Source organism: Echeneis naucrates, chromosome 9 (assembly GCF_900963305.1).
Source record: "Echeneis naucrates chromosome 9, fEcheNa1.1, whole genome shotgun sequence".
Classification (NCBI taxonomy): Eukaryota; Metazoa; Chordata; class Actinopteri; order Carangiformes; family Echeneidae; genus Echeneis; species Echeneis naucrates.
Window position 1 is genome coordinate 6,886,535 of NC_042519.1, and position 22,455 is coordinate 6,908,989.

At 44.1% G+C, this 22,455-nt stretch overlaps 1 protein-coding gene across 1 annotated transcript in view; it reads left to right on the top strand.

Annotated features, from left to right (window-relative positions):
• hmcn2 (hemicentin 2) overlaps positions 1 to 22,455 on the top strand; it is a 41,154-nt gene that overhangs the window by 2,280 nt on the left and 16,419 nt on the right. Inside the window, exons 3-32 of the mRNA XM_029509858.1 lie at positions 210 to 368; positions 874 to 996; positions 4,458 to 4,629; positions 4,733 to 4,839; positions 4,927 to 5,047; positions 5,141 to 5,404; positions 5,524 to 5,668; positions 6,121 to 6,242; positions 6,509 to 6,781; positions 7,218 to 7,359; positions 7,662 to 7,789; positions 8,462 to 8,575; positions 8,668 to 8,826; positions 8,919 to 9,113; positions 10,034 to 10,129; positions 10,270 to 10,397; positions 10,480 to 10,624; positions 11,423 to 11,535; positions 12,774 to 12,933; positions 13,075 to 13,234; positions 15,666 to 15,793; positions 15,922 to 16,173; positions 17,774 to 17,857; positions 19,714 to 19,905; positions 19,987 to 20,123; positions 20,245 to 20,389; positions 20,676 to 20,802; positions 20,905 to 21,062; positions 21,474 to 21,752; positions 21,836 to 21,978. Coding sequence (XP_029365718.1) covers positions 210 to 368; positions 874 to 996; positions 4,458 to 4,629; positions 4,733 to 4,839; positions 4,927 to 5,047; positions 5,141 to 5,404; positions 5,524 to 5,668; positions 6,121 to 6,242; positions 6,509 to 6,781; positions 7,218 to 7,359; positions 7,662 to 7,789; positions 8,462 to 8,575; positions 8,668 to 8,826; positions 8,919 to 9,113; positions 10,034 to 10,129; positions 10,270 to 10,397; positions 10,480 to 10,624; positions 11,423 to 11,535; positions 12,774 to 12,933; positions 13,075 to 13,234; positions 15,666 to 15,793; positions 15,922 to 16,173; positions 17,774 to 17,857; positions 19,714 to 19,905; positions 19,987 to 20,123; positions 20,245 to 20,389; positions 20,676 to 20,802; positions 20,905 to 21,062; positions 21,474 to 21,752; positions 21,836 to 21,978 — 4,671 coding nt within the window. The remainder of the gene's footprint in view (positions 1 to 209; positions 369 to 873; positions 997 to 4,457; positions 4,630 to 4,732; positions 4,840 to 4,926; positions 5,048 to 5,140; positions 5,405 to 5,523; positions 5,669 to 6,120; positions 6,243 to 6,508; positions 6,782 to 7,217; positions 7,360 to 7,661; positions 7,790 to 8,461; positions 8,576 to 8,667; positions 8,827 to 8,918; positions 9,114 to 10,033; positions 10,130 to 10,269; positions 10,398 to 10,479; positions 10,625 to 11,422; positions 11,536 to 12,773; positions 12,934 to 13,074; positions 13,235 to 15,665; positions 15,794 to 15,921; positions 16,174 to 17,773; positions 17,858 to 19,713; positions 19,906 to 19,986; positions 20,124 to 20,244; positions 20,390 to 20,675; positions 20,803 to 20,904; positions 21,063 to 21,473; positions 21,753 to 21,835; positions 21,979 to 22,455) is intronic.

Sequence of the window (22,455 nt, forward strand, 5' to 3'; positions counted from 1 at the left end):
CACATCTGACATAGTGTGACTTTAATAAGAGTTATGTTTTAAATATTTCCCCTACTATTCCAAAATGGGAAACTATGTGCTAAAGGGTCAGTTGTGACAAATTTTTCAAGCATATTCTGTCAGAAGTGTAAAAGTGTAAAGTGTAAAATGAAATATTCAGGGCTCATTTCTTCCAACAGTGATTGATCATGTGTGATTCTGTCACCCAGGGTGGGGGCGACTGCCCCGAGATGAGTATAGGAGCCATAAAGAAAGCCTTGGAGGTTTCTTTGCCTGGATCCTTCATCTACGTCTTCACTGACGCCAGAGCCAAAGACTACCGTTTGAAAAGAGACGTTCTGCAGCTGGTGCAACTCCGTCAGTCGCAGGTACAATTCTGGACAATATGCCGGAGCTCACAGCTCAGGGCAAGAGACGTGCTACATTGACCCTTTACATCAAGCCAGACATCACTATCACAGAGCTTTCCGTCTGAACACAACTACATCATCTAAATATTAAAGTGAAAACACAGAGAACATTTCATTAGTCTGTATAAACTTTATCTTATCTGATGTGAGCATAAAAATAGTTAGATCTAAAGCTTTTAAATACAAACCCAGGTCCACAGTGCTTTTAGTGTCTTTGCATTTATCACAAGCTGTAGTTGAAGGAATACAATGGCATGCTGTGAGAGATCTGCATTCCATTGAAGTTCCCTGATGTTTCGCTGAGCAGCGGAAAGTTTCTTCAAAGTTGCTCAGTCTATGGCCCAATGTGAAGAATGACAATGAGCGTTAGCGTCACTTTGGAGCCAAACTGAAAGTGAGTCTGTGGAAAGCAAACACTAAACAGTAGTAATCCTCTTAACTCTCCTGCCCCCTTCCTTCACAGGTGGTGTTTGTGTTGACTGGGGACTGTGGGGACCGCTCTCAGCCTGGCTATAGGGCCTATGAGGAGATCGCTGCCACCTCCTCTGGACAAATCTTTCACCTGGACAAGCAGCAGGTCAACGAGGTAAAAGCATAACAGCAACACATAACACACACACACACACACACACATATGTATCCCAGCTCTTGTTTTATATATATATAACAGAGAACAGGAGGAGCAGAAAAGGAACAAATCCTGAACTCAATAGCCCACTGATGTAATAACAGTGGGGTTTTTTTAAGTGTAAAGAAATGGTTCCAAACTGATATTAAACTTCCTGGTCATATGATATGGGTGAGTGACTCTTTTATACCGGAAGCAGCATGTAACAGAAGCCCTGCTGCAGAAGCCAAAGACAGCGGGACTCGCTTCCCAGGCAGACGTAAAAGAAGCCAGAGTTTCCTCTGGAAGAGACACTGGTATCCTGCATGTCAACACAGGAGATGGCTGGGCAGCTCTGAACTAGAGCCAACAGCTCTGTGCACTGGCGGCCCACTGAACCTCTGAACCCAGATCTGTTTGTGTGTCTGTTTCCTGTCAAGTTGTGTTTGCATTTAGCTAAACATACAATGCCTGTGTGTGGGGCAGCTCCATTCATTATCACTCTATAATCCTTCCAGCTGTTTAAGGAGGTTAAAATGTCATTTTTATGTTGCAGTATTAAGGGAATAGGAGAACAGACTCACACCTCAACCCCAGATGGCTTTGTACTTAAGTAGGCAGGAGTATTTTGACATGTCCTTAGTGTACTTATAAACAAAATTCTCTTGGATCCACACTGATTTTACTGTATTTCAGTTGTCTTTTGGACCAGTGTGATTATAGCTCTTGGGTGGCGTGCTTTTACCAAATTAATGCAAATCCTTTAATCCTTAAAAACCTCAGAAGTACTACAAATCTAACCAAAATATTCCCCTTTAATAGCAGTTTAATAAAGTACGGCCAAATCAAATATACAAAGTCTTTTTGTGGTCCCCAGGGGGAGAGTGGAGAGAAAACAGACTGCTTATTTTACTCTCTAATCCCAGGATATGATCTGTCATGGCTTCCCTCCTTCCAACACAGCTGCCCAGTGGAGTTGGCCTCACACAACAGCCCATTGTCAGCTCCGCATATCACACTCTTTACAGACTGGTTATGATGAACCATAGTCTGCTAACAAGAGCTGAAACCAAGAAAACCAAGGCTTATGTGCTGTCAAACTTGGACTGCGGTGTGTGCTCATCACGGTGATGATGCCATCCTTAGTCATCGGTTGTCTGAGGCACTGATAGAGAATAAAGGCCAATTAGCCCGATGTGACATCTCCTTGCCACTCGAAACATGCTTTCAAAGAAGCACGTGTTGAAGATACAGATAAAGATACAGAAGATACAGTCTGACTTGTTGTTGTGTGTTTCTGCCAAGCAAGCTGCACATGCTCTTAGCTCAAGTAGTTTGAGTCGTCATTTATAACATTACGCTTATGGTTTCCTCATTACATGGATGCAGTAGAGAGTTAAGAGGCTGGTAATGGCTGTTGCACATAAAATGAAACCCAGGTAACATTTATCTTCAGGCGCCTTCCTAAGTGTGTTGAACAAAGGCACCAGCCATGGTGAGGTTGCCTTTCTCAAAGTGGGGGCCAATTGTGACGGGCAAAGCTCCAACAGGTGTGGCCAAACTCTGCACAGAGAGGTAGCAGGGGGTCCACCTGCTGCTAATTTTCTCCAATAACCTTGATTTGTAGCGGGACATCTTCCTGCTAATGCCAGTGGTTGTAGTGTTTAAACCCGGGTAAGAACTAAGCTGACCCCTGCACACTGGGGGGTCTTGAGTCAAGCTGTTCTGCTTAGACACAGCACAGATGCGCATTTCTCCAGCAGGTAATGTACCTGGGCAGGGACATACAGCATCACACCAGCCTTTAGCTTTTTATTATTTTTTTTTTTTCTGGCCCATCTGTCATGCTTCTATGAATAGCAGAGGGGGGTCCTTCCTGCAACAGCCCAGTAAGCCCGTTCAGCTGAGACACGGCGGATGAGGTTTCACAGGACTTAAGATCCTCTGCATTCCCTGTGGCTGAAACAGGGAGTGGCCACAGAACTCGATGTGCTCCAGGAGACCTACCATGGCCCCGGACAGCCAGTCGCCCCATTGCTGTGCTCCACTTCCTTTTATCTGAGGTCTGAGGCCAAAGCAATGCCCACTCTTCTCTGCTCTCTTGCAAAAGAAGTAGACACTATCCTGGGGGCAGATGTAGGTCACTTCTTAGCAGTTTCCTGCTCTGCTGGGTGATGGCTGCACATGTGGCAGACATTACAGCTGTTTCCAGTTGTAAAAAACTGAGAGAGGAACCAGCTGCTGTCAGCACCCAGCGGACTTGATGGACAAAAATCGGAGGCCTGATAATTAAATTATCAAAGGTTTTCCTTGTTCCATTTTTGCGTAAATGTCTTAAAATGTGTTGCCGTTGGCTCCATCTCTGAGGGGCCACAGGAAAAATGTTTTCAGTTTGTTTCATTGCAGACACTGTTCAGCCATTCCGCCTCACTATACAAGGTCAAAACAAATACTAGACAGCAGTTGCTTGTTAAGCATTTGGAAGTGGGAAGACATTTGGTCCATTGTGGCCACTGAAACGAGACTGTGAAATGTCACTGGCTTTTGCTGCTTCTGTTTCCATTTTAGAGAAAACAAAAGGAAAACTGTATTTTGTAGTCAATACATGGTAATGATAATATCCAGAGGGTCAAGCACCTGTCAAAACAAATAGTATCAAATACTTCTCTGGAGATCCACCAAAGTACACTGTAGCCTGAGTTCGGATTGTTTTTGCCATTATACTATATGCAATCAAACTGTCCACGATTATTTCAGACTGTAATCTTCTGAGCAGTGAGATGACTCATTTAAGAATAAAGCCTCCTGGAGTCCTAATGTGTTGGCGTATGACTTCATCTGGCTTCCTAAGCTCAACTGATTCTGCAGAAAAGCGAGAGGCAGCCAACCATTTACTGATGCAGCAATTAGTCAAGACGATTTTGTGGAATACAAGGTTTAAGGGTATTTCTAAAACAAAGCCCCCCCACACATCAACCACTTCTTTCTATTCTGAGGAACAAGCCTTATGATTCATGAAAGCTGTGCCCCATAAGGATGACTGTTTCCTGACAGACTTCCACTGTGAGAGACGTTCTTCAGAGAATACATGCTTGAGAGTGCAGAAAACTGTATGTTATCTGCTCAACAGTTGAGCTGTTTCACTTTTCCTTTGTTTAGGCAAAGTCCCCCTTATGAATACTTTAGCAATGAAAGAATAGCCTGAAGACAAAGAGCAGCCTGCTGTCCAGGCATGGACCAGAGTAGCGGGGGCTTTCAGGGAGAGGCAACAACTGCATCCTTCCAGTCCTCATCATGTCTTCTAAGTTGAGAGGAGGGCGGAGGGTGATCCCTGAAAGGTCCCTGCCTTGTCGAAATCGTCTTGTCAACAAATGTGCTTCCGCCAGCATGATAAGTTGCTCTGTCACGGTTCAGTGATGGCATTTCTTTTCTCCTGCCAGGTTTTAAAATGGGTTGAGGAGACAGTCCAGGCTATGAAGGTCCACCTGCTGTCGTCCAACCATGACAGTGCCCAGGAGAACAAGTGGGAAGTGCCCTTTGACCCCAGCCTCAGAGAGGTCACAGTTTCACTGAGTGGACCTGCCCCGCAGATTGAGCTCAGCGATCCCTTGGGTAAGCAGCACATTCACTTTTTTTTTCTCTGTTTTAATTTACAGTATTATCAAAGGGACATATGATACTGAAACACCTCTGGACACGTGTTCTTCATGTCTAGGTCGTGTAGTTGGTGTGGAGCAGGGACTTAAAGAGTTGTTGAACATTCCCAACTCTGCCCGTGTTGTCAACCTGAAGTTCCCCAGACCTGGAGCCTGGAAACTGAAGGTACCATCCTGGTGAATAATATATAAATGTCCTTCTTTTCTTTGTATTTTATGGGTCATTCAATGCATCTGCTTTTTTTTTCCAAAGGTGAGCTGCAGTGGGCGTCACACTCTGAGAGTCACAGGAGTCAGCAATCTCGACTTCCGGGCAGGCTTTTCCAGTGTGCCTGTTTCTGAGTTCAACCACACCAGGGAAAGACCAATAAAAGGTGCTGGAGAAGTTACAGTGAGCTTCTTGAGTCCTGTATGAGTAAGAGTACGTGCAGAAAATGACCTCACAGGAATTTCTTTGTCTCCTCCAGGACTGCCAGCCCATGTTTTGCTGAAATGTACAGGCCTCAAGCCTCCAGGTCAGCTCAGCCATGTAGAACTGATGTCAGGCTCAGGTCGCTCCTTGCGCACAATCCCTGTTCCTCTGCCCGCTGATCTGGGCCAACAAGGACTGTGGAGTCTCCCTGAGTTCCGCACCCCCTCCCAGAGCTTCTTCATCAAGGTGACAGGCAAAGACGAAGAGGGCTATCGGTTCCAGAGGCTGTCCAGTGTCTCCTACACCAACATCGTTCCGGGCAAGACACTTACACTCCCATCTCCCTGTAGACACATCTCACAAGAGCCACTCCACAGTGTCTCTCGCGCCTCATAAATCTCCCCAATGACCTTTAACCTTTGTTTCCTCATTGTGTAGCTCCTCCAGCTGTGAGCATGCCTCATGCGGTGAAGGGCTTCTACATGCAGCCCGTTGTGATTGGCTGCTCAGTGGAGAGTGACATTCCCTTCAGGCTAAGATTCAGCAGAAGCGGGACTACACTAGGAGAGGAGAAGCTCTTTCAGTGAGTCTGTCCTCTATTTGCTCTGTGCTCTTTATCATTTGGCCCGGCTTCCTTTAGATTCATTCAGATGCTGCAGCTTCATGCATCCATTACCTGCTGTAAAAATACAATAATTAGGTCATTCACCAGCACGTCTGTAGGGCATTAGTGCTGCTCCGCTCTGAAGCTTTATTGGCTCATCGGTCAGGAAACAGGTATACACAGTCAATTTTGTGAACATTACATGTTCGATTGAGTCATCTTGAAAAATGAACAAAGTGATTTTCCTTTCTTGGTGTTGATGCTCTGTTTTGAATTAAAGTCATGAAATGAAGCTGACTTGTGGTGAAAACTATTCCCACTGTGTCTGTGTTTGTGTGTGTACCAGGGACACTAATTAAATGTGACATGAAATAGGATCATGTGGCCATTGTCATAATCCAGCCAGTGAACCAAGTGTGCCTTTGTATCAGGAATTCTGCCAGAGCATCATGGGAGATAGCCCTCGCCTCAGCTGAGGATGAAGGCTTATATGAGTGCATGGCGCAGAGCAGTGCAGGACAGGGACGTGCTTTGACCCAGTTGACTGTTAGAGGTATGTCACACACACGCACATACATTAATGCAAGTACACACACACACACACACACACAACTTCCTTAATGTTATGCTCCAAAGGCATCGCAGTCACTTCCAGGCTTTGAAATATATCCAGCCTTTTTTTAAACTCCCAAAAATTCATTGCAACGTGATACAAAGCATGCCAGTACAAACATAAGACAAAAGTAAACTATTTTTGCACTGTTTGTTCACCGCTGATAACAACGGTTTGATGTTTTGTTTGCGTCTCCCCAAATACAGAGCCTCCTCCAGTCCTTAAGCCAGCAGTGAATGTGACCTCCGCAGTGGGAGGCGTTGCTGTGCTGCCCTGCCAAGTGGAAGGCTCCATGCGCCACAACTTGACCTGGCATAGAGCGGGTCGTACCATTCGGGCCCGCACTGGGAGAATCAGGCTGCTTTCAGACTCATCCCTGCAGATCAGTGGAGTGCAGACTCAGGATGCTGGGGAGTACCACTGTGTGGCCACCAATTCCCACGGAGACAGCAGAATCACCGTGTGGCTTCTCGTCCCAGGTACGGTAGGATGCTCCCCTGCAGGCCATCTGCTTAAACACTTAACACGCCGGGGGCCTCATGGCTCCTCTCAGGCCTCCTCTCAGGCCTCCGTCATCTGTTTTCCATTACTTGCTTAACCTCCTTGCATTCAGATTAAGCTACTTCCTCGTGTTTCTCATCAGCCAGAAGTGATGCATGTTGAAACGTGTGGACACGGTCTCAGATGTTTGCAATGAATTTTGGAAAAACAACCAAATAAATGGGAAACTACACTAAGACCCACAATTCATGACGTCAGACATGAAGGGCTTGGTAATGGCTCTGTAGTACACATTATCACGGTTTTATTGTTGTTAAATGCTTGATGAAGAAGTTATAAATGACATCATGCGGCTGTGACGAGACCCTGACTCATTGTGAGCCTTTTTCCTTCTCTGTTTGACTCCACTTCTAGAGGCTCCTTCTGTGGTAGTTCACCCACAGAGCCAGGCTTTCTCCCGAGGGGATGAGATCCGCCTTGTCTGCTCTGCGTCCGGCTCTCCCCCTCCCAAGCTCTTCTGGAGCCATGGAAACATGTTCCTCACTAATCGGCCGAGGTAAGGGACTCTCGGCCCACTCAACACCTCCGGCTCGGAGGACTCACAAAGCCATTACATTCCACTTCAACATCATGTGCAATGCCACATCTTTTTTGCATAACATGAGCTCTATAGGTAATGATCAGAGATGTTTTCTCCAAACCACAGCTATGTTATGTGAGTAAAATAAACATTAAAAGAAAAATGTCTCTCACGGTAGTCAAGAATAGTGGCAAGCTTTAGAGATGAATTTCTGTCCTGCATCTGAACATGTAATCATGAAGAACCAAAATTCATTGATATTGTTCTGTATGATACAGGGTGAGTCTAAGCCACAATGGAGTTCTATTCATTAGACGAGCCCTCGCAGAGGATGCTGGGAACTACACATGCCTGGCAACCAATGAGGCTGGGACTGCCTCCAAATCTGTGTCACTTACTTTTGCAGGTAAGGCAATGGCCACAGATGTAAGGTTAGACTTTTGTTCATTTGTTCATCATTTAAAGTTTTTACCATGAAAAAAATAATTGCTTATTCTTCTTTTGCTGACTCTTCTTCAGGGACATTTGATTTCATTTATGCGTAAAACTCAATAGGTGAATAAAATCCAGTGTGAATTGTACACTGGCTTTATTAGGAGAGCACAACCGAACGTGGCCTCACACTACCTCATTTCACACAAAAGGATCTCTGTCTGACTGACCACTGAATGTTGCAGGCTTAAAATTTCAGTCATGGCTGTCAGTTAGTGGTTGACATAAACATCGACACTGATGGACTGTGGCAGCTTTCTTCCCGTGGCGTGCTGGTATTATGTACACTTTTGTCTCTGAATGTCATTTTTAACAACGCTGATCTGTCAAGTCGGTGGGAGCCTTGCAAGACAGATCACCTCAAATTTTCAGTTCAGCTGTCTGCCTGTTCCAAAAACATCTATCCCTCCTCTGTGGAGAAAGAATGTGTGTGTAAATTAAGTGTAGCCTCACCTTCACCTTAGGTGGTTTTGCAGCTTTTGCTGGTTTACATATTACTATTATTTCTGCATAAATTCTGAATCATCATAAAATAAGAATTTGTACTGCCTTGACCTGCGTATTAAGCATCCTGTCTTTGCTCCAGAGGCTCCAAGGGTAACAGTGGTCCAGCAGGTCGTACTTGTGTCCATTGGTGGTGATGTGACTCTAGAATGTCAAGCCACTGGCATTCCCTCTCCCCTCGTCCACTGGTTCAAAGGTAAGTTAAGGTAAAAGAAAGCAGGGACCCTAAAACGGCTATGGAAATGCACATATTTGAGACCAGCAGGCTTACTCTATTTGTCTTTCTAGGTGAACTCGAAGTGGGCTCTTCTCCTTTTCTCGAGCAGGATGTGCACCGCGGGACGCTGCACATTCGGGGGGTGCAGGAGGTCGATGCTGGTCAGTACAGCTGTGTTGCCAGCAGCTCTGCTGGAACCGCTGCTGGCACTGTCACCCTGGAGGTTGGAGGTGAGACCATACTTCAGTGTTCTTCATGAGGCAAATTTTCCCTCAAATGTATACAAAGGAAAATTCATCCTCTCCAACATTGCCCTCCACAGCAGGCCCATTGTTCTCAGAGGCACCAGTTGACGTGGCAGCTAATGTGGGGGAGAATATCACCCTTCCCTGCGTTGCCCGAGGTTTTCCGCAGCCGACAGTGACCTGGCGCAGACAGGACGGCAGACAGATCCATCAGAGGAAAGACAGTCACAGTGGAACAATGCAGCTGGAGAATGGACACCTTCTAATCCAGAGTGAGATATCTATTAGAAATTTACAGATAAGAGCTTTGGTTGTATTGCAGGCAAATACAGCATCATGGTTGCATTCCAGACAGACTTAACTGAAAATTTCTGAGCAATTAAATATTGCTCAGGAGGTGTAGTGTTTCATATCAGATTCACCTAACATTTTCTTAAGAAAGCGGGACAGCAGGACGTCACTGCCATTGGTGAAGTTACAGCGCACATAGCAGACTCACCTAAAAAAGTGCCAAATCTATTTAACACCATGAACCCCTCTGCAAGCAGGCAGGAGTCACCTTGAACATGTATGTGTCCTTGACTATGAGATTGAAATCTCATCAGGGCAAAGGGAATTTCATTTGGGAACTCTTGAGGCCTTTCATCCTGCAATATGACTAATCCTGGTCACTGAAGGTGATCCTTTGTGCTCCTGAGACTAGATGTTTATAGTGTGTGTAATATTATATCGGAGAGGCAGTATTTGTGCAGGCTGCTTCTGTCACTGTTTCCATTCTGGCCTGCTGTCTGACCTGATTAGCTCAATCTGTTGCAGATGGCTCAATTATTATTATTGTTATATATACATTTTTTTTACCTAAATTTGTTTTAGAAAGCATCTCTCTCCATCCTGCTTTTCCCTTTTTGCTTGAATGCTTAATGTCTTGTCATAGCCTATGCAAACATTCGCTGGACCATCTAAACACAAGAACTGAATCGTGTACATCTTCCAACATGTGATCTCCAGGGAATTCATTGAGAGGAACATGTGTGTCAGCAGGCTGGCAGCTGAGCCAAACCCATTAATCCCATTATTTTCTATTTTTATCTCTTAATTACAGCTCAGTCAAACCAATAATACCTCTTATTATCGAGAAGATAACTTAGTCTGTGATGTTCCGCTCAGGGTTTGACTGTGTGTTTGACTACAGGTGTCTGGCTGGATGATGAAGGACTGTACATCTGTGAGGCTACGAACCAGTTTGGAACCAGTAAAACTGAGGCCAGAGTTAGTGTCACTGGACTAGGTACGCTTTTCAAGGCTGAAACATTTTTTACCCCACAGTATTTATTTTAGAAACAATGAGATAAACTCCATTGCCATTTATAGCTTCAAGACACCTGCTGTTGTTTGACACTGATATCCTCACACTGTCTTTTCCTGCAGAGCTCCCTGTCTTGGCTCAAGGCGCCCCAATTATTACCACTGGTATTGGACAGTCCCTGAGTATTCCTTGCATGTTGTTGGATGGAATTCCACTTCCAGAAAGGCACTGGTCCCAAAATGGAAAACCTGTAAGAGCGGCTGGGATATAATTTTTTCCTATATACCATCCATCACTCTGATCACCACAGCAGTCGTTTTCCTTTGACACAGATTCAGCTGAATGGAAGGACGTTCTTGAGGAGCGATGGCAGTTTGTACATTGAAAGAGCCACCCCAGAAGATGCTGGGACCTATGTCTGCACTGCAGTGAATGTGGCAGGCTCCGTGAACATCACCGTCACCCTGGAGGTCCACGGTAAGAAAGTTTGTTCAAGGAATCCTTTTGAAAGTTTCACAATTAATCTCTTCCAAAGAGTGAGATGAGAAGATCATCTCATGGCATGGAGCAGACAATGAGCTTAGTTTGGGGTAAAAATTTGCTCAAAACAACATACATGTCAATTTGTGAACTCGGTAGTGCTGATGGATGGTTGTCTCAGTGTTTTCACTACACAGCTAATGTGCTGTGTAATGTTGTGACCAGTAGATTGAACTGAGACGGTGTTTTTGTAACCAACAGTCTGGTCTCAACATGTGGCTTATTTCTAATCATACAGTTGCAAAAGTTCAAATTAAAAAAATTTCACATTAATTTAGGGGCCATTAGACAATGGATATAACCACAAGGGTCCTTACAGTTTGGGCCATTTGATTGATAATCATGGCACATGTTGCTTGGCTGTGATAATTTGTCATATTTAGTGTTTTTTTGTAAAAGTGGTGTCATTCTTGTTATCTTGCTAAATGTCAGAGTTGACTGTCGAGCCAACTATGCGCTGACTCAGCATGGAAAATAACAATATTTCAGTGACTTGACAACCTGTTGTCATCATAGCGAGAGGGTTCATTTACTGTGTGCTTCCACCAAAGGGTCATTCTGTTCAATGGCATGTAATGACAGACGGCCCAGATTACGGTTCATCATCAGTTTGTAATGAGGAAATGCCTTGAGCATTTATACTGCTGGTTGGCTAAGGCCAGTGATAATACTGTGGGCTTGCTTCTTTATGGCCAGTCAGACAGCTGTGTTTTTTCTGACTTATTTCTTCCACAGTGCCCCCAGAGATCAACACTGGTCCATACCACTACATAGCCAACGAGGGCGTAGACATCACACTGTCATGCGAGGCCAGTGGTGTTCCCAAGCCAAACGTTGCCTGGTCCAAGGTAAGATGTCACACTTGTGGCCCGAAGCCACATGTTTTTAGTGATTGCCTTTGGCGGCATCCCATCCACTCAAGTGTGACTAATTAAGTAGATCTGATTCCCACAACGTTATCTAGAGAGGATCACATTTGGTGTCCATTCAGCTTAAAAGGAATTATCATATAGACTTGGTAGATATTTCTTTAAATAATACCATAACAGCCATGTTACAATAAGACTAAAGCAAAGATCAATATCCAATGGTGCTGGAAATGTGATGTAGCGTTAGTTTAGTTTAGTTCAGGGGCGTTCATCAGTGAGTTATTAGTGTAATCAGCACAAGCATAATGATAGTAATAATGATGATGATAATAGTGGTCATGCTCATCTGATAGTGCATTGTCTTTTGATTCACTTCTTTTACTATAGCCATGCCCCCCAATCTTTTTCTTTACCTAAATACAGTTGTTTTTATTATTCTTAGATTATTATATTTTGTTACTGGCATCTTAATTTAGCGAGACAGTTTTTCTTTCTGACCCTTTTTTCTCTTATTTGTCAGAATGCTCTCAAAACAATCAACAAAAACAGTTTGCAGTGCAATCAAGGCTTGATTAACCCGAAATGGAAAGATGTAACCATGGCAACATTACCATATTGCTCCTCAGCTGTGACAAATCTCACTGTATTTTATTGTACCTCAGAAATCTATTTAAAACCTATCTTGCAGCAGCTTCCAGTACTTGAATAAAAAAGAATAGACTACAGTATGATCACACAAAGCACAATCGAATAGTTTCAGTTTTTGTCATTTATGGACTATGAAACATATATAGGCAGTGATTTGACCTTTCCTTAATGGGAAATCAACAGCTGACTCCATTACATAGTCAGCATTACTCAGTGAGGTCATTGTGCTGTTGTTTCATAAGCACAGTTGAACAGAGCCAGTTTTTTCTTCCTTGCATTTTCCCAAACATTTTCAGAGTAGTATTCAAGAGTCAAGTAAATTTATTTCCTTGTCAGATAAAAGTGAATCTGTAAAAGCTATTTTATGTTCAAAGCAAGTGTGTCTGCAGCAGGCTACATTAATGCATGCATGTAACAGAGCTGCAGAGTGAGTTAAAGGAGATGCTCAGTAATTACATTAGACATCAAAGGTTGGGCTGTAGATGTAAACTTTGTTCACCTCCAATGTTGTGCGGACAGCTTTTATCTTCAATGTGTTAGTTGTGGTCTTGTGCCTGTTGTTCCTCCAGGGGAGGCAGCCACTGCTCAGGGACGGCTCCTCTCTTCACTCTAATCCCGGTGGGCACCTCCACATCGCCCACCCCACCGCTGATGATGCAGGAATCTACATCTGCACCGCCACCAGTCCTGTGGGCTACACCAGTCGAGAGATCCAGCTCAGTGTCAACAGTAAGGCGAATGATGTTTGACGACGGCCACTCAAACGTAGCTGTGTTTGCTGTAACATCGTCTGGCCTACAAGTCTGTGTAAAAGTGAAATTTAGAGTGGAAAACAAGAAAAATCCTGACAAATTCTCTCCACCCGTCCAGCTATGCCTAAGATAATGGGAGTGAGTGGCCATGACAACACAGTGAAGATGGCTGCAGAGGTGGGAACAGAGGTGGTTCTTCCATGTGAGGCCCAGGGGAGTCCATCCCCACTCGTCACATGGAGCAGAAACGGGCATCCCATCCCCCCTGTCACAGCTGGGTAAGAGGAAGTCTTACCTCACCCTGGCAATGATGCAGTAAAATTAGTTAAAAATCGTGTAACAATACCCAAACATTCTCACCATACCTCCCCCCTGACTTCACTCACATCTGACTCAGCTTTTACAAGGGACTCTGACTGAAGCTGGCTGCCAGTGAGAGCTGCTGTTAGTGTTCGGAGTTTATTTGGTGATGCCTGTTGAAGGGTAGTTAGGCAGCAGAGGCAGCGCTGAAAAACCATGTGCGGGCTTCACTTGTTGGCTACACTGAGAAGGAACATCTGGTCCCCTCATGGTCCACTAATCCCCAGCTTTCATGTGTGGTCACTCTGGGTGCAGACAGGCGGGCTGACTGGGGACACAGACAGGATAGATAACAGACACGCTCTCTGGGCCAGACACCAGACCCGATGGTTTTGGGTAGCTGGAAGAATGATGAAGGAGGATGAAAGCTGTGGTGACTCTGACACAATGCTACTTGTGTGGATCCAGCATCATCGAGGAGGTGGGGTGGGGGGGTTGCCAGGAAGGGGGGAGTAAAATGAACTGACAGAGGAAGAGATACAAGCACTGTCTGCCTGATGTTCAGATTCCCTGGGGTGCTTCGGCAGTAAAACAACATGCTGACTCCTTACTAGTCCTGTCTAATGAGAATAACACATCTCTGTGAACAACCCCCACGTCAGCCTGTGGTTTGCATATGCAGGACTGACCTGTGTAAAGGGAGCTTCGGTATCTGCAGCTACACTCTACAGATCAGAACAATTGACAAAGGGGCACCGATGGTTGAGATAACTTGAATGAGTGGGTGGTAGCATTGTTGCCCCAGCCATGCATTTAACCCAGTAGTAGCAAAACTACAGACAGAGGGTGGGGGTGGGGGGGGGGTTCAGCAGTGGGTCAGTAGATTTGTTCAATCTAGACCTAATCCTGGTGAGGCCAATTTGTCCCAGTTACTCTTCATGTCAGACTGTGTACACAGATGCCCTGACACCGATGTGGAGAGTGATGGATGGCTGAGAGAATTGGTCTGTTTCCCGTGTGCTTGAGCTTGCATCAGTCTACGGCATGGTGCTGCAGTACGACTGATCTGAGCGCACACTGACCACTGCAGAGTCGGTCATTTGGTTTTAATGTTCAATGTTGCTGCCTCTCCTAAGACTGTTTGGTGAGGTGGGGGGAGCAACATTACACCATATGTGCAGCTGAATAGAGAGCTCTTTGTGCCTTCATTTCCACTACATGAACATGTTGTTGTTATAATTTAGTTGCCTAGCAGGCATACTTATCTAAGATAAATCATGGAGATGTGTTTACATTTGTATATATTATGCATTTATACAGCTGGATAGCTTCTGGTGCAGTTCAGGTTACCTAACAGCCCTTTGAAGTTGTTGACCTACATTAAACTACTTTCACCTACAACTAAGTGCTGCTGTTGTTTGCGCTGCAAATCATGTTTTTGGAGACGTGGGTAGTGTATGTCACAGCTATCCATTCATCTGTCAATGTGTTTGTCTGTGACAAACATTTAAGAACCGCTCTCTGCAGTGCCAGCAGGAGGCAAACCCTTTCAAATGAGCTGTACTGCCCTACCTCTTTGTGAGAAGCATGGAGTAGTAGCAACAATCACAATTGTTCCCTGCAGCAAGAAATGTGCTGATTTCTCTGAGCCCATGACCTTTCCCATGGTGACATCATCAGGTCAAACTTTGGCTGCCCTTTTACACTGTAATTACCCAGACAATGGTAATCATGAGAGTAACAACTCATGGGGGAGATTACAAAGCCCTGGCCAAGGCCCAGTGTCCACGTAGTACTCCCCAGCTAACATAGCTTTCATCCATCACACAACCATTTTTGCTTATTGAAATTAAACAATTCGAGTGCAAAGACACCATCAACAACTTTTCAGTATTTTTTAACTCGTCTATTCTTGGAGCGTTTCTCTTGTTTTTTTTATTGAGCTCATCAAGACACTTTTGAACTGAATAGACTACAGTGCAATGAACAAAGTATTTAATTATTTTACATATTAATGAAGCACTACATCAGTGGCCCTCAGGCAGTAACAGTATAGGGAATTATCAGTCTGGCTCAGTTCACAAGAAATGTTTTCATCAACTCATCTTCTAATTAAAATTGTAACATTAACAAATTTATCCTCCCACGCACACATCTGCCAAGGTTGATATGAATGTACACTGCAGATGTACACACAGTGTCATTGGCCGCTATAAACACTGTACAGCCTCTCAACATATTTAACTTTTGTTGCAATCATGAAGATGTTTGCATGTTTCATAATGGGGGAATATATTCCCTCAAAACAAAGGACGCCTACCTCAAAAACACAGCAGCTGTATTTCTCCAGTGACTCATGAAATGCTGTGTTTTCTCTATCTCTCTGCCCTTGACCCCTCCACTCCCCAGGTTCACTGTTTTGCCTTCAGGCTCTCTGAAGATCACTGATGTCCGCCTGATTGATAGTAAACTGTACACCTGCACTGCAGAAAACCCAGCCGGCAACGTGTCCATAAGCTACAATTTGCACATTCAAGGTAATGCTGCAGGGCTTCATTAGGAAGTTGCACTTATCTGAAACCTTCAAAACAGAGACAGGTAAAAAAAAAAAAAGGTAGTTATGTAACAGATGTGAACTTAAATATGTAAATATTTTTGTCCTCAGCGAAACCCAGAATTCAGACAGCACCCTCCCTTCTGAAAGCTCTGATTGGCCAGACAGTGACTTTGCCATGTGTGGTCCAGGGAGAGCCGAGCCCTGAGGTCACTTGGTTTCATAATGGACTTCCTGTTGGGGTCAAGAACATTGCACCTCTCAGGATCCAGCAGGTCAGCCTCGATGACCAGGGCACCTACCAGTGTGTGGCCAGGAATATCGCTGGACAGGAGACCTTAGAGATCAAACTGGAAATTCTTGGTGAATATCAACATTTCAGTTTTTCAGATCTTGGTTGTTCACCTTGAAAATAAGCACAACAAAACTTTTGATTCTTTGAAAGCTGTTTTTAAATAACAATTTCCTAGGTCTGTCCGTATGAACATTTATATTCACAACATGTCAGTTTTAGGCTCTCCAAGTTGTCAAGAGACAAGATGGGATATTCATTTATTAGTAAGTCCCAGACTGGGGTATCAGAAGTGCACTCTCTTAAGCTACAGTAGCTCTGTGATGTCAGAGGACATGTCCAAGAACATTAGAAATAAGTATTTTGGTTGTTTGTTTTTTTTTTAAGCCACAAAGAAAGGCTGGCATGATATTAATATTTATCAGCTTTATCTGTGCACATTTCCTGTCTTTTCTGGAAATCGTTTATCATGTTGCATTGTGTTATTCACATGAAAGGTGACACTTGTGTGAAGATTTAAAACAGAGTTTAAACCTTGGCTCCTTCCTCACCTTTGCAAAGTTGCTTAACTGCAGTGAAAACTGGGTGTGAATGTCAGATTGTCAATCTTGCAAAGTTAAAAAAATGGCCGACCACAGCCTCTCTAATGTGACTGTGGAAAGTTTTAGCAAGAATGGGTGTCCAAAACAATTTCATCATCTGACATGCAGTTGTAACTTGTGTAATTTGGACACTTGTGGCCAGCTGTGCTAAATCAAGTCTTCTCTCCACTGGTAATGGGATGTTGCAGGGATCTGTTGCTGGCCCATTGCTATTTACATTAACTATAAGTAACTTTATTCTTTCCAGTTAAAATTTGAACGCCCATTTTATTTAAATGATTTATAAGCCCCTTGTGTCATGCTAACCCAGACTCCTACTTTTCCTCAGTCTGCCTCAATCATTGGCCTTTTTTTAAAATGTGGCTAAAAACAAGTTCATATGTAGGAAATGAACTGAAAACAGCCTGCAGGGTAAATTTGCTTTTCTTTCCTGTGGAGATTTTTAAATATTTACCATCTGATGTTTCTCTTTTTAAGACACTTATAATTTGTTTCATTAATTCTATCCTTATCTTAATTGTTAGTTGTTTAGCTTGACACGTGTTGTTGTTGTTGTATGCTGTTTATGTGGTTGTCCGACTATAAATTTTGTTTGCCTTCGGATCATCCCTGAAAGAGAGATCTGAGTAAATATAGATACTACTTAGAGATCAGCTTGGCTGTGTGTGTTGGAGGCTGGCTGAGGTGATCAGAAGTTTACCTCCCGGTCAAGGGATTGGTTGGAGCAGGTCTGGGCGTAAGGTTAATTGCAGATTTGGAAAACAGAAGTGAGAAACCAAGTCATTTTGTGAGCTCAAATGAGAATACCTTCCCCTAATCTGTTTTTCTAATGCTTTGCCCAAGGTTGGTATTAACTGATTTTAAGTGCAACCATGAGAAACATTAAGTCTTCCACCCATAACAGACTCTTAGATGCCCCAAAGGCTCCTCACTTACACACAATATATGCTTAACTGTAACTGTTAATAGTAACTCTGGCCAATACACATTACTCTTTAATTTACTGCCCACTGTATCAACTGCAGTTGCATTTCCATCCAACATTTAAACATGTTTTCTGTCTTCACAGAGGCCCCTTCCTTTCCAGAACCTGGAGATGCCATCATGGAGAAAGTAGCAAACAGCAAGGTCATCATCCCTTGCCCCGCTGAAGGTATGAAATGATTCACAGATGAGTCAGTACAGGCTATATAAGAACATGACATTGAAAGATGTGGCTTTTAGTAAAGGTTCGGTTTACAGAGTGTGATTATGGTTTTCAAGTCTCAAATGAATGTGTCCTTTTTTGTAGGTTTGTTATCACAAGAAAAATCCCCTTAAAATGCAGGACAGATATTTGTATTTGTGCACCATCAAAGGAAGGTTTCGCTGTCACTGCAGACTTTTAGTTGTCAAAAAAGGGCAAAAAACATCTTTGCCATCTTAAAAGGTACGGCTTCTATTTTATCACAGCACCCAGAGACACACTGTTGTCAATATTTTTTAAAATTTCTGTTCGAACAAGGTGGCATCCTGGGGATTAGGATGCGGAGAACTTGCTGTTTTGTCAAAACACACTTAGTGTTGGTGTGTGTCTAGAGATGCACCGATGGATACTTTCCATCTGACAGTCCGTGCAAACAGGTATTGTTTGTGTGTAGCTGTGCCATGGTAACGAGTTTGGTGAGAGAAGGTGAGGACTGTGTAATGTGGCGCAACAGCTGGAACATCGGCCTGCCTGCTGCCTCAGTGAGCCACATCTGCTTTCCACAGCGGCGTGGCCTGCTGGGAGAGGAATCCTAATTACAAGCTGCTGGTGGCAGATGAAGGACAGAGATGTCTGAGGTGCACCATGAAGCACAAGGAGAGAAAGATGAAGCCCTGCCAGCCCTCCTTCCACCCAAAGTCATACTGGCAGGCAGGCAGATTGTACCTGGCTTCATAGGCGCTAACACAGAAGTGCTTGAAGCTCTTGACAGCCAGGAGAGGCAGCACATATACACAAACTTGATGCTCTTTAGGCAGCTGACTAAAAAACAAGGATCCCCTCATTGTTCTCTTGAGATCTGCCTGTATCAGAGAGATAAAGCACAGTCTCTGCCAGAAGGATATTATTAATTCACCAACAAGTGCATTGCATTTGATAGAGGTAATTATTTGAGAAACACATGGATGAGATAATCTCCGACTCCGTCAGCCCCAGTAAAATAAATTCAAAGTCTACTAATGAGATCTGTTAACATCTAAAACAGAACATCTGTACGCATTTCCTCCCAGCAATGAGATAATGAATTTACTTCAGAGCTCCTTAACTGTAAACATATGCTCATAGAACCAACCGATGATAAAATCACCTTTGGTTGTGCTGCTTATTTTGTGGTCAGTATTTTTTTGGATCGGATTGATTTCCTCACCTCGACTTTGGTATTTGTATATGTAACACCTCTGTAAATAGACAGAGCGACATTTGGACCGCTCTGTTGCTCTGCTCAGTCATCGCAACCTGCTCCTCTGTCCTTGTCCTGAGACTGTTGTTTTAAGTGCACAAATTCACCCTTTCCTCAGTTCATATTTACCATCTTGACCATTTCCAGCTCTTTTACACCCAGTCATCCAAAGACCACATCTGTTTCAGGCTCCTGAGTGTATGCACCAGTGTCTTTGAACTGGTAGTTCAACCACTCCTTTTCTTATTACTTGAGACTCTTACCTCAGTGTAGGTAATAAATCTTGATGTGAGCATTTTAAATCTTATATCCCTCCACTGTAAACTATAGTGTATTTTAATGTGTCTCTGACCTTGAGAAGTTAAACTTGCAAGCTACAAGGACTAACCATTCTGGCATAGTCTCCTCCTCTGTACTGCTGTCCAACAGATAAATGTAGTGCTGGCTTTTTCTAGTCTGGGCCGCTTGCCCATTAAGTTCTCCTGTAGAGAGAGATGGAGGTGTCTTTTCTTTTTGTCAGACCAGATCAATAAAGCTCCCTTTGTACTCACTCACAATACTTTTCTTGTCTGCACACCTGAAGGCTCCCCCCGCCCTAAGGTCCGCTGGTTCAAGAATGGCCTGGAAATACACTCTGAGCAATCAGAGTTTTCTGTGGCGAGGGATGGAGCTCTTGTCATTGACACAGCTTCTGCCAGTCACAGTGGGGACTACAAGTGTATGGCAACCAATGAGGCTGGCTCTATGGAGAGAAAGACTAGGCTGAAAGTTAACAGTAAGAATTATATATTGTTGTTCTCTATGGTTGTGACGCACAGCCACGTCGCTAATCATTCCCTCTCTTTCTCTGTTTCAGTTCCCCCAGAGATTCAAGATGACAACCAGCCGCTGAACCTCACTGTCACACTGAAGCAGCCTCTCACTCTGGGCTGTGATGCCTTTGGGATCCCATCTCCTACAATCACCTGGTCTAAAGATGGTCATCCTGTGAGTGTCATCATGGATAATGCTTCATGGATCCCTGCACACTTGATACTGTCCCCAGCTGTACAATGCCACCAAGTGGCTATCATATTAATTACAATGTGTGACCAACAGTTTTCTGTCTGTCCAGGTGAACAGTCCAGGTGTGTATCTGCAGAATGGGAACAGGCTGCTCAGAATCTACAGAGTTCAGCCTGACCATGCAGGACAGTTTGCCTGTGTGGCTCAAAACTCAGCCGGAGAGGCCAGAAGAGAATATAACATAGTGGTGCAAGGTGAGCTCATAAAACAGTGGTTGAAAGAATGGGGGAAAAGCCTGATATTTCCTTACACATTAGAGAATTAAAAGGAATATTTTTCTTGTCATTAGTGGATTTGAAATCTCCAGAAATGGCAAATCCGAGCACCCACAGAGCTTATAATGCTCAGAGTATCACACAGACAGACAGTTGTCAACCCTCCCAAAACCTACTAGACTAACGGTTAATGTTAACAGCCTCATTAACAAGTTAAGTTGTAACTTCCTGATGTGAACTATTGTCTGTGTGGTGTGTTTACCAGCTCCACCAGTGATTTCAGGAGCGTCCAGACTACAAGAGTTAACAGTGGTGCTGGGCCAAGAGGTGGAGTTTCAGTGCAGAGTTAGTGGACAACCTCCACCCAGAGTGGAATGGAGCCGTGACGGAGAGTAAGCATCTCTCTAACAGTTTATCGATATTGCATTCAGCAGCATCACTACACTGCACTACCCTTGGTATTGATCCACTCTTCTGTTCCTTCCTCTCTCCAGGGTTCTGTCCCGTGATGGAGATCCCCATGTAGAGTTTCTGGAGGACGGCCAGGTGTTGAAAGTGAAGTCTGTAAGACTGAGGGACCAGGGGCTTTACCAGTGTCTGGCCAGCAACAACGCAGGGACACAGATGCGCCATTTCAGACTTACAGTTCAAGGTCTCTACTTTTCTCAGACACATCACGTCTCTCTTTCTACCTCTCTGGCCTGAATTCAGCTGTCACTCTCTTTTATATTCTTTCCACACAAAAAAAGAAAAAAGTTATCAGTATATTGAGTTGATTTATTTTCCAAATGTGCTGTGTTCTTCCAAGAAATTCTCCAACAATATATTTATACGTGTAAACACAAAGCGTCTACATGATGCTGTTCTGACTTACTGCTTGGCCTACAGCTCAGGCTGATTTCCTTTTGTGCTGTGGAGATTTATGCTTGCACTCCATCCTTTTGTTTTAGAGGGTCTCCTGTACAACACAGCTGAATCCCCTGTGGATCTATTCATGCTCTGCTCTGGGCCAGTAAAAATAATACCAGCTGTTAAACACAAATGTATTGTTGTTTCTTTCCAGCTCCCCCTGCCATCAAGGGCCCCAGCGAGACATCAGAGGTGTCAGTGGTGCTTGGATTCCCCACAGTTCTCGCCTGTGATGTTGAGGGCTCACCCATGCCCAGTATCACCTGGCTAAAGGACAACCAGCCCATAGTGTCCAGTCCCCAGCTGACATACACCCGTGGTGGACAGGCCCTGCGACTGGGCTCGGCTCAGGGAGACAGCACGGGCCTCTACACCTGCGGGGCCACAAATCCAGCCGGTACCGCCATCAAGCACTATTCACTAAGTGTTCTGGGTAAGAGACATGTAATCCACTCACAAATGAAGATGGCTCAGGCAGAACTGTTCACCCTCTTCTATTTTGTCCCTCCTTGTCAGTCCCACCACAGATAGAGGGGGACTCTGCGTCTTTGACCTTCGGTGGTCAGGAGGAGAAAGTACGGATCAATGGAAGCTTAACTCTCTCCTGTCATGCCAAAGGTTTCCCTGAGCCCAAGGTTAATTGGTTCAAAGATGGACAGGTTGGTGTCTCATTCTCAAAACAGGCTCTGCATCACTGAAAACTTAATTCATGCATGTTTCCGGTGATTTTAGTGGAGCAAGTTCTGCCCTTTATCAGCCTCTACTGGCAACTGGAGCAAATTGCAGCAAACTAAATGGAGCATAGTCATGGCCTAGCCACCCCAGATTTTGTGCAATGACTAAGCTTTTTAATTAATAGCAGAAATGATTAAATGTCAATATTTAAATACTATGATGATAATGCTTTTAAATAATAATAATGCCTTTATAGTCCTCTTTCTTCTTTGTGCCTGAGCTGTAGTATCAACCAAGGCTCCTTTGTTTTTTCTGATCAGTATGTGTGTTTGTGCTTCTCTGCTTGTTCCGCAGGGAGTCCAATAATGAGCAGCAGAAAATGCTGATTAGGTGAATTCATGTCATGATTGTCAAGATTACATTTTTTGCTAAATGGGGATGGAGCTATTGCTTTTATTTTC